The 12,261-nt window shown below is 40.1% G+C and overlaps 1 protein-coding gene across 2 annotated transcripts in view; it reads right to left on the bottom strand.

Annotated features, from left to right (window-relative positions):
* tspan4a (tetraspanin 4a) overlaps positions 1-12,261 on the bottom strand; it is a gene marked incomplete at its 5' end in the record, with an annotated part of 132,030 nt that overhangs the window by 31,377 nt on the left and 88,392 nt on the right. For both annotated transcript variants that reach the window (XM_084541422.1, XM_084541421.1), the window contains one exon: positions 6,256-6,330. In XM_084541422.1, coding sequence (XP_084397548.1) covers positions 6,256-6,330 — 75 coding nt within the window. The remainder of the gene's footprint in view (positions 1-6,255; positions 6,331-12,261) is intronic.

Below are 12,261 nucleotides of genomic sequence, written 5' to 3'. Positions count from 1 at the left end.
GACCTTTGCAAAGGTCTGCGCACCATTTTTGGATAATGACTGCCGTGTTACATGGGGCTGCTCTCCACTGCCAAAGTCTCCCCAGCTCGCTCATGGTCTGTTAATATTTGACAATATTTATACTGAAGCAGTGTTTTTGTTCCAAGGATGATGCCTGACTGTGTAATCACATGAGTCTATATAAGCAGTTGTCCACTGGGAAGTGAAAACAGATAAACACTGTATGTAGCTACAATAGAATGAGTAGAACCGATTGTATTAGTGATAATACAGAATTTTATTTTGATGTTATATTTTAGGGCAGCTGGGCTAGGCTCCAGCCGCCCCGCAGCCCTTCACAGGACGAGCAACTACAGAGGATGAATGAATGAATGAATGAATGAATGAATGTTATAGCAGAAATTCTCCCCACTGTTTGCTGACATGTGCGTCTTTGTCAGAAAGGCCTGATATCTTAAATTATACGATACGACATGAACGCACCATTAGTCAAACGGGCATTAGCCATTATGGGAAATGGAGTTTTAATTTTTAAAAACTTCCACGGTTAACTAAACAAATGAGAAGAACCGCAAGACAGACCGCTGTGAAAGTCTGTCTTCCAAGGATAGTTTTTTTTGTGATTAGCAAAGTTAGAAATGTTAAAGGGATTTTTTAATGAGGTTTCCTTTATTTTTGGAACAGATCAGTTGAAGTTTCACTGCAGCTCATGACTCTTGTATTATGAATTGAATGTGCTGAATTGGCCTTTCAGCATACTTCTATGTTATTCTGGGACCTTTCATATTGACTCACAGCTTACTCTGCTCTCTAGTCAAGAGCAATGTTCACCGTTTCCAGATTGACAGATATTGTACTATAGTAGTAGCAGCTTTATGTAGGTGAGAGAGTTATTACAGTACCCTAAAAGCATATGTCCACATAATCAGACAAGTACATTATTGTGTTATTAATTACTTAAGGATGCTTAAGGGTTCTGAGACTCATAAGTCTTTGTGATTGGACTTGCTCTACTACTCATACAGCTTCTACCTTTAATGGTGTTACTGAAAGCACACAACAAAGACGTTTTTTTATGGTGCTAAGATCATTGGCTGTCCTCTAATCCCTGAACAAAATATTGCTAGGGATCTCCTGTTGTTATTGCTCTATTGTTTGTGTTTGGGGTCATTTTCCCTTAAGGTGATAAAAAAGCCAGGAGGGAAAACGCTATAAATCCGTGCGGAGATGGTATAAGCATCCATACATCAAATTTCATTATCCTCCCACTGAGTCAGACTTTTTTATATTTGCTTTGACACTTTGAGCTGCACTGGTACCCCCTGAAGTTAACCTCGCAGGACCTTTTTATCATCTTTAGGAACAAACAAAGTGAAACAAATGGTGACCCTTTCAGATGTGTGGAAGATCTGTGAGCTGTTTGAAGTAGCTTCCAGCTGCGTCACTGAGCTTTTTATCACGTCTGAAGCAGGTGTAATAAACCAGACCACTGAGCGTGACCAACCCTGAAGGCTGGGAGGGAGTTCATCAACACGCGCCTAATGCTGCGCCCTGTTTAAGTTATGGCATCTGGAAGACTCTGCATGCAGCAGCGATGAGAGGGGCTTGTTCTTTAGCTACAGAAATGCCATGGTGATGGAGGAGATGAAAAGTAATAGGTTGTGATAATCAGAGATAAACTGCGGATCTGAAAAGTATGTGGTCCTCTAGAGGAATCCAAGAAACTCCACTGGTCCACAGTTATTTGTGTGCATATGTTTTGATATCTATTTGAGTTAAATGGTGTTACTTTTTTGATACCGTAAAGTATTAATTATTTACAGTAAAGTCTCCCAAACAATAACTATCCTGAGTTATGACCAACTTGTGTCAATACAATCTTCTGCTGGGAAACAACTCAAAATACATGAAAAACAGCACAAGGTGTTGACCTGGCCTCCAAATTCACTAGATCCCAAATTGATCAAGTGTCTGTGGGATGATCCAGAGGCCCCTCCGCTCAACCCATAGGACCCAATGGTGTCCACTAACAACATTGTGTTGCCAGATACCACTGCCCTCAGAAGGCCCATGTCCATTCTCTGATGAGTCACAGCTGTTTTGGAGACACAAGGGAGACCTACGCAATATTAGGCAGGCGGTCATAATGTTGTGCTTGATCAGGATCACAGTTCTGTGATTTACATGCAAATAACATGTAGGACATCAGTGTACATCAGTTGGGGTGGAGTAGAATATTGTGCAAACAGCTGGCGCCTCGCTACTGCTGTTTCCGAGTCATAAACAGTATGTGTGTGTTAAAATGACAGAAAATGTGGAACATAATGAGCTGTGAAGTGTCGCACGCACCAAAATCACACCTAAAGATTATTATCTATCTCCACCCTGATGCTCGTTATTCAAGATACCAAAGCTCTGATTAACACTAGAATCCCGGAAGTAAGAGTAATCTCTTTGCGGCACTGTTTGCAGCAGTGACAGAAAAACCTCAAAATCACTACATAGCTACGTTGCGTATGTCAACATCCTTTTTTATTACACATAGCCAACTCATATGCTCTCGTTTGTTAATTTATTCTAGTTTAGACTTATTAATTTAGTTAGTTAACGGCTGCAAGGACTAACTATTGCTCCCATTATTAATGAACAGACATTTATTGTGCTTTGGCCTTCTCTGGGGATCATTCAAAATAGTGGTTGTGTGTTTTACCCTTTATTATTAATGAGGCAAAATTCTGTGTATTCATGAGGACATCATTTGAGTAGGCGGCCCATCTAACACATTTGGTCTTGTTAAATGGTCTTGTATTGATACAGTGCTCTTCTGCCTATTGGTACTACCTATTGTTAAGTGCTCTACTGTCGCAATGACACATCTACCCATTTGTTCACACTAGCACACTCATATTCACACCACAAATGTCCTGCAATGATAGCAACTCTGGGTCTCCAGTGTCTATGTCAAAGCCACTACGGCATGTGGTCTATGTATCGGGGATTACCTACCACAGCCACCCAATGTTAACTAATGAAAAGAATGTGGTCACATAACAAACTCTACCTCCAAATGTGATCTCAGTGACCGGATCTCAAATGCATCGTCAATGCATCTTGGGTGTGATTACACCTGTACTTAGAGCTGGTCACTTAGAATTAGATCACTCAGGATGCATGTTAATACCAGATCCGAACAGGACCATAATGTTCAGTGATCATTGTGGTCTTATGTGATAAGGCAAAATTTATGCTTGATCCAATTAGAACTCTTGGGAGGGAGAAGATCACCAGTAATAAGACTAAACATTAAACGTAGCCAGTGTCCTATTATTCAGCAGAGAGAGACACATGGATTAATTTAACATTCCTTCTGCACCTCTTATGATTAGCCATCTTACTACTTTACATGTGTTTCTGCCCTAGTTGAAAGTTGCTCACAGCAGCTTTTGAATTAAGAGTGTACTGAGAGTGAGGATGTAACATCACATCCTGTGTTCTTGTATTATTTGAATCATATCTTTGCTTTTACTTTGACAGCAGTACCCAACAGAAGACTTGCCGTAGTATCTGCATGTCCCTACATTGGAACAGATGATGATTTTAAAATGATTGACCACAAAAGCAAAATACATTAGCACATAATAAGTTACAGGAAACGATACTGCCTGCAAAATATTTGATTGAAATATCACACGTCTCCTGCTTCCTGACTCCTACTTACCCATGACAGTGATTATATCCCAGTCTTTGAGCTTCTATTCAGGCAGGCTGAACCTTTACAATGGGGGCTAGTTTTTGGAGTACTTGTTTAAGTTTTAAATAATTGGATCATTTATTAACTACAAATTTTACTCTCTAACCAAATAAATCCTTTTACTTTGGTTTACAGCACCAATTTGTTTTACGAAGCCATGCACACTTCCTAATTAAAACACATGACCACAGTGAACTGTCAGGTTTTGTTAATGTGCCAGAATTGAAAATGAGTGTGTAGACCTCGTGATGTTGTAGGAACCAGTTTTTGTTCTGTTTTCCAGTAGAGCGACACACTTTAAACAATTTACAAAGCAGAATAAAACTCTGAGAATTATTAAGTCCCCTGCTGTTTAAAAAAAGGTATCAGCCCGTCCTGGTAATGGCCACCCATTCTTTACTGTGAGTTATTTCCCACAGTGCACCAGCTCTGCAGAGCATCTGGACCGTCCCTAACTTTTTTTTTTACTGTGTTCTGTCGCTAATCGCCTCCTAGGTAGACAAAACTGAATTATTCAGAGGCTGAATAATGGGGTGCACTGAACATCAGGGACCACAGATACGAAGAGAAAGGTGAGGCGTGACAAAAGACAACATTCATTAAAAGCTAAACACAACAATGCTGATTGGATCGAGGCCCAGAAGAACATGGCAGTCCAGAATTGCTCAGTGGGTTACACCAACAAAGACAAACTGCGATAGAAATACAGAGGCAATTTATGTAATCGTGCACGTATCACAACGGAGAAAAAAATGAAAAGCTAGCGCAAATTACATGCAGGTCCAAGGTCCAAGGCTTCAAACATATCTAAACAGAAATATGGAAGTGCTTTTGTTTTTTTAACTGAATTTGGAAAAAGGAAATCACAGTCAGCATTGGCCTTGGCCTAAGTCTTAGTCCCAACACATGAATAATGCAACGGCAGAGGCTGTGAAATTTCCAGTGATTTATGACGGCTCTCTACGCCTTGCGTCTACTTCACGCAGCTGTGATTTTGTTAAGTGGCTCTAGAGGGTGCCCGGCATACTGCACCTGCAGACTCTCAGTTGATTTTATTATTTCATTTTTTGTTGTACAGGAAACTCAAGTACCGTATTGTAATGAAATTTTCTTTTTTTTTCAAAATCAAGCCAGACAAACGGTCTTGGTCAATAGAAATAGTGCCGAAATGATTGCCCATTCATTCAGTTTCTTGAACAAAAGAAGGATAATCACCTCATTTAAATTTGTTGAAATGTGGCGCAAAAATGTTCAAATACTCTCCAGGTTCAGCTTCTCTAATTTGAGGGTATTTTTGTTATATTTTACATTATTATAAACTCGGTGTCGGTGCTATTGTTGAAACTAAATAAGCAATCTGTATATTCCTCTTGGGCTTTGTGTTAAATTGTTAATTAAATAGCTGAAATCAACAATGGGAAAAAGTGTTGAAGCCTTGCACGTTGCACAAAATATGAAAGAATCCGCCATTTAAACTATACAGAAGCATCTGTTCACCGCTGCTGTTATTAATGTAATCACAACAACGATATATGTTTTGGGCTTTTGATTCAATTGTTGCAGCTCTTTTGAGAAGAATGTAATTGCACCTTTATGTGACAATGTGAATAGTCGGAGCAGCTTTGCAAGATAACATATACATAATCTTCAAGGGCCTTAAAGCAGAGGATTATATCTTAAAATATGTGATTTATTCATTGCATCAACCCAGACTTATTTTGGGATGTAATTCCCCCAGTGCCCAAGTAATCTCACTAATCTCATAAAGTCCAAGTAATACCCAACGTTTGTTATTCTGTGTTCGATCGATGTTTGTGGACAGAGTTGTTGTTTTAACATGGGTATTTAAGGTTAAACACATGCAATGCCATGCATCGACAACATGTGTAATCACTTATTACAATAATCTAAAATTAAGATTAAAACTGGTGGAATTTAACACATCCTGTCAATGCATTATTAAAACCTTAGCTTAGGAGAACGTGAAGGGATTACAAATTCATATTAGAAGAGAGTTGGCTCATCCGCTTCTTCTTTCTCGTCTGCCTTGTTTATTTACAAGGGGAAATCATCCAAAATAGATGAGCTGAGATAAATTGAGATTTATTAACAAGGAAGGGAAAGCGTGACGGTGTATATGTTTTTCTGGCCATAGCCCGGAGACACCTCCCCAAAGAAGAACATGTGTGTGTGTGTGTGTTTGCACCAACTCAAGTCAACTTGTAAAAAAAAAAATTAAATAAGATGCACAAGCAGCTTCAGCAAAACATCGTTTATGCAGAAATGTCAGCTGACGCAGTCAACACTGCTTGTATAAACTTCAAAACAACCTTGCCGCAGAGATGGATCATTTACATGCCACTTTCAATCGGAAACCTCAGCAGTCAGTTCAGCATGATATATGAAGGGCATAAATTGCACAGTCTCTTTCACGGCCAATTATTACCTTGCAGGTGAAGAGAATCATAGCATATGACATGAGGGGAATAATTAAGATGTCTTACCTCGTCTTGGTAGATGAAGAAGAGCATGATGGACAGAATTTCCAGAAAGAAGATGAGCAGGAGGAGGATAAAGAACTGCAGAGAGAGAGAGAGGACACAATTGATCAGTTTAGGAGAAAAGACCACAAGTCGGATAGTGGGCGTATGTCTGTGGAGAATGAATGAGGCGGTGGAGAACTGTGTGGAAGGGGGAGTGAAAGGGAAAAAGTGAGGAAAGAAAAAAATAAGTGTCAAGGAGAAAGGGTTTGTCAAACACGATTGAAGAGGCATAGGTTGTTCGGCCTTGACGTTTCTAACTGACGGGTCAAGAGAGCAGATAAAGAGGAAGAGGTGGGACTATCGGAGCGAGTGGGGCAGGTTACATACAGTTGCCCTCTATCCACTTTTGAATCCGTTAAAAGAAGCCACATTTTATTCCTCGCCCGTCCCCACCAGCCCCTCCTCTCTAGGATGAGCTGCTGGGTGGGTGATACATCTTCTTCCTGTGGGCCCATTTGAGTGCTTAAACCAGTTACGAGCTCATCCATCAGCGGCTCTGCTAGGACGTGGCTCCGTCTTTCACACACAGGAGTGATAGTCTGAACCACACAGGAGCCAAATGTTTGGAGAGACGGCGGCTTCTGCAAGGTCACAGAACCGTCTCAATGAAATGGAAGACTATCGGGATGATGTCTGTAGAAGAATACGCATACACACATTAGTGCCGTGCTGCATTTAGGAGAACAAGTTTGGAAACATCCTCTAAGCCTCGAAGGACAGCATTGTTGGTCAGTCTCCCAATCCACCTGTTTCATCTAGACTAAAATATCTCAGCAACTTCTCAATTAATTAATTTAGCGTGGAGAGGGGAAATCTGTTTTGATGGTCCCAAATGCAACCGAGACATTCATCACATGCCAAAAACAGCGCAACTTGACAAATAATGGATTTTGTCACTCCTATTATTTACTAGAATTCCCATGTGGCTGGTTAACTTACCTGTGGGCTGCAGCAGACTTTTTCTGGCTGTGTGTTGGCTCCATTAGCAGTCTGCTAAATGGGCTATTAGCCATCCTGTTCCCACAGATGTTTAGAAACCTCTCACAGGATTATTTTGAAACTGAATAACATTTTAGAATATAATGATTTTCAAGAACTGTCTGAGGACGAGGAGTTCATTCATTGATGTTTATTTGCTGTGGAGATTGTAAAATTGGTTCAGATTTAACTCATGAGGGAGCAGGAAAATGGGGAAATCAACAGGAAGGAATCATTAGGTACCAAGTGTGTTAGTACGCTAACATGCAAACCCTGAAGAAATAGCTGTGGAAGCATTGTATTCCACTACAATAGCTACAGAAGTGCTAACATTTATTTATACTTTTTTTTTTTTTGAGTGCATGAAACCGTAACAGAGGGTCAAAACTGATTTCAAGTAGACATCATGGCTTCCTGTCTATTGTGTATTCCAGTTTTTTTTCTTGACAGTGGATGTGCATGTTGCTAGTTCACAAGACTGGCATCCAGCAGGGCTGTCAGTGGACCCCAAGGTCTTTTTGGCAGCACCTGCATGAATGAATCACTAAGCGTGGAAAGGATAAAAGCCTCAGTGGCAACACTGGAAGCTGAGAGGTAACAACCCGATGGCAGCATACAGCCCACGGTGTGTTTGACTCACTTGTGCTTTTTTCACCATGAGGTCTCAAATAACCGTCTGAAAGCAATTCCTATTGTTCTGTCAGGCTTCGCTGTCTGAACATTACACTCTGTATTGTGTTAAATTTCAGGTATTTCCAATGTGAAGGAATTGTTTAGGGTGTTCTCGAATCTTGAAGATTCTCAGTCTGTGCCATGTTGTCTCTTTAAAATACTTCGTGACCTGTTATTGATCCTTGAAGCAAAATCTTTTCACCCAGCGGAGCTGCGAGAGCGAAGGGTCAACTGTGTAACTGCGCTGCAAGAAATTAACTTTCAGTGGTCAACGGTCAAACACTTTAGAGCAGACTTATGTTGCCAGACTAATATAAACCACTGAATTTTTCCTAATAAGAGTAGAATTGATTGAACCTTTACCACTGGAACGGAGAAGAAGCCCAAAATAAATTGACGGACAGATACCTGATAAGAGCAAAATGATCTGCTTTTTCATTTATGTAAGTTATGTAGCCTTAGCTGAGTCGATCTCATGGAAACACACAAACACTACACCAGACCTATTAGTTATTGAAAACCAAAAATCATTGATGCAAACAGTGGTTCTGGGTCCGTGGTTTTAGCAGAAACTCAACATTATTTTATCTCTCTACACACCACTAAGTCGCAAACCTTTATAGCTACCTGCTAAGGAGCCGCTCTTTGACTGCAGCTGAAGATATTACCGCTTTTTATTTAAAGATAATCTACAACATGACTGCATCAGTCTCTGCTGACTTCTGAGGAGCTTTGTTCAAGTCATATTGCTTGAGACATTCAACCCCTTGACCAACGAAAAGAAAAAAACAACTGTTTTTGCTTTTTGTGTCATTTCTGTAGTCTCTGCATGGCTCTCTGTGTTCATTTTTAGGATATAAATTTGCAACAGAGAGCAAAGGGACATCGTTAAGAATGAGAAACTGATACTCACCTGCCCCTGGAAAACAAACAGACCCGTCCCCTGTGGCTCTCTGAATATTTCCCCATTATTCTGCTCTAAATAGGAAATTTAACTGTTCTTTTTTAGACTACAGGCAGCAGCCAGACTCAACGGGATCATTTTATGGCAGAAGACTGCATTTTGTTTTAATAATAGACCACAGGAAAGCTTTCAAATTAGCTTGAGGAATTTCAAGCTCCTGCACTGAATGAGTGCTATTATCAGACGGGTTGCAGAAATTAACTGTAAATGATGGAAATCCATTTGTGAACTGTGGAGAAAGGCTAACAATAACAAAAGCAATAACAGTGTGCCAATTAAGTCAAGTGCAGAACAATCAAGCGGTTCAGTTTTCTTGATGAAATGTAATGCACTAAAAAGGACAGCTGCAACTTCATAGTCATTAATATTAAAAATAACTGAGTGGCTGGTTGAAGTCATGTCTTCAACATGAAGGTTGTAATTGAGATGTAAAACGGAAAAAAAACAGGGAGAACACGCAAATTCCGCACAGAAAGGCCCCGGTCGTCCTGGATTCAAACCCAGAACCTTCTTACTGTGAGGCACCAGTGCTAATAAAACAATAATTCATTTCAAATTACTTTGGAAGGCTGTTGTATAACAAGGCTTTAATGGCACAGTTGTTTTCTGTGACGCACAGCAGGCGGTGGAAACACATTTACATCTGCTCTTGTTTTAGCTGCGGTGGTTTGAGCTCAAAGTGAGGTCTGTGTCGGTGGACACAGATACAGTGTACACCAGCTGAAACCTAAAAGTGAAGTGCGGTTATTTATTTCTGTTGTGCACTCCGAGTCTCACACTGATAAATTATTATAAACAAAGCCTAAGATCACGTTGCAAAATTACCAAGGCAGGCTCGACATGTTTCTCCTGAATTGTCATTATTCAAACTGAAATACGTTATTCTGTTGGCAGCAGTGGCTTCCAGCTGCATAACCGCAGAAAAAAAAAAGATTTATTTGAGATCTGAATAAAAGAAAACAGAAAGAGGCTGGAAACAATTTTATTTATTTTTTAATGGAGCAAACAACATTACAGCGTACAAAGCTGTTGTTGAACCACATTCACTTGCTCATCGATTCTGCTGATTTTTAAAGGAAAGTACATTTATTTCTAAGGCACATTTAAACACAGCTTAAGAAAAATAATGTGCAAAAAAAAAAAAAAAAAAAAGGAAAAAGCAAGAAACAAAAGGAAACGTACACATAAACAACAAGAAACATATCTAGAATTACTGAAGTGTCAGCAGATTGGCCAGTGAATCCAGCAAGAGGCAGAAGGGAGCCGGAAGGGAGCACATCTTTTATACTATAGTAACTGGTTCTGCAGTCGTGGATCGGTAACTGCAAAGATTCAGTCACCTTTTAGTTTTAGTCGCAACCGTGGGACATGCAAGAGAGATTTCTTGTCAGATCTAAGAGGACGGGGAGCTGAGGTCCAGTGAACAAGATGTGTGATATAAGAAGTGGCCTGGCCATTAAGTGGCCTTTAAAACAGCCTTAAATTGAACTATAAAATGAATATGGAGAGAATAGGACTAGGGTTATGGCTCAGTACTCTTTACCCTGAGTGGACTTACGTTCAAATACTGTACAAAGGTAATGGCAGCAAAGAATTAGTAACGATGTTGAAGAAGTGTTGAAGAAAGGTGCGAAGAAGCTGATTTAGAAATTACATTTAACTACTAAGCACATAGCTACTCAACAGAGGTCCAGCCGAAATGTTGGACCCTCCTCTGACGGGCCTCAAGGTAAATCTGGAGGGTCATGAGGAAAATTATTATGAAAAGAATAAAGACCTCTTACTTCCAATCTTTCCTGATGATATAACCTTCTGGGCCTCAAAGTTATTCAAATCAAACCCTCTGAAATGTTTCCATTGAGAAATGAGACTCTGGCGAAACTGCTCACACCTCAAAGACATTTCAAGGTGCCTCGTCTTTACGCAGTTTTTAAATATTAATATTAATTCATATTTTATGAGGTTATTGTATGTTTTTAACCAGTTGCAGCATTTCAACGCAAAATACAGTAGAGAAGCAGAAGTATAATGTATGTAATTGATATACTTGCATTATGTACCATCATCTATGCCAATACGGCCTATATCTTGTAAGAACCATGCTTTCATTCCTACAGTACTTTATGTTATGTCTATTTAGAATGACAAAAAGACCTCTCATTATCAGGACTTCTTACAACCAGAAAAGGCGTACACACATTTCCTCTAGCGTCTGTAATGTTGTATATAATCATGTAAATCCGTCAGAGGAGAGATAAAGCTCGGTAAAGAGCTTCACCTCCAGTTGTGGTGTCCTGCATGTTTTTTGTTCCATGACAGTTAATGACCCACATCAGGCCTGCAACCGACGCCCTCGGGGAGCAACAGAAACCTACAGGACGCCAACTTTTATTGCAGTAAAGTCATCAGAACAGAAAACAGGGTTGCAATTAGTCACTGGAGAGTTGGGATTTATGCTGTGATATTTACTACGTTTAAGTAAGCTCTAATATATCTGAAGAACAGTAGCTTTTATTAGCCTATAAAAAACTAAATGCAGATTGCACACATTATGGAGGTTTATGTAATAGACTCCAGAGGCTCTCTTGCATATACCCATGTTATTTATGGTATGGCTTGTTTGGCCAGCGGTGCTGACATCCCTTTTAGCAGAGATTGATGCCCTAGCAGAGCTTCAGGAAGTCCAGGCGCAGGGATTGATTCCTTCATGTTCATCCACAGTGTGATTTCCACGCTAAGCTACAGCGACTCTTTGTGTGGTGAAGTAGCTATGTAGGACACGCGGCCCATGAGCGCAACCAAAATCAATGCCTTTGGGGCTTTTAATGCCTTGAGCGTATATGGAGGGAAGCCTTTGAGGAGATAGCCATGTTCTTTTTATGTGTTGGATCTAATTACTTCACAGGCTCTATTTCTCAGACCCGTGTAAAGCTGTTCTGTGCAAACAATCTGCTTCCATTTCCACCACAGTGATCTCACCTTTCTGACTAATTTGTGGCCAAATTAGGTCACAGATCCACCACACCTCCCCTGTGCCCTTTGACTCACACTGGTATCGACTTTCCGAACTCACTGATGTGAAACATGACTTTAATTACCCGTTGCCCTCTTGAAATTGAATTTCTGGAGAAATCCTGTGTCTCCAAATGGCTCATATTTTCAAGGATAGGGTGTAATGTCATGGCTGGTGCATTGTGATTCACTAGAAGACAGCTTTCCTAACAAAAAACTACTAATAAGACACATTATGAAATCAGTACGGTGACAATGGTGCATCTCTGGCAACAACAAAACAGTTCAATCTTTTCCTGAGATTGTGATTGGTTAGAACGAAAATTTTTGGGACGTGGGGG

The sequence above is a fragment of the Chelon labrosus genome (assembly GCF_963514085.1).
Source record: "Chelon labrosus genome assembly, chromosome: 3".
NCBI classification, from domain to species: domain Eukaryota; kingdom Metazoa; phylum Chordata; class Actinopteri; order Mugiliformes; family Mugilidae; genus Chelon; species Chelon labrosus.
Note: the sequence above shows the minus strand (reverse complement) of the source record. Positions and strands in the feature narration are given on the sequence as shown.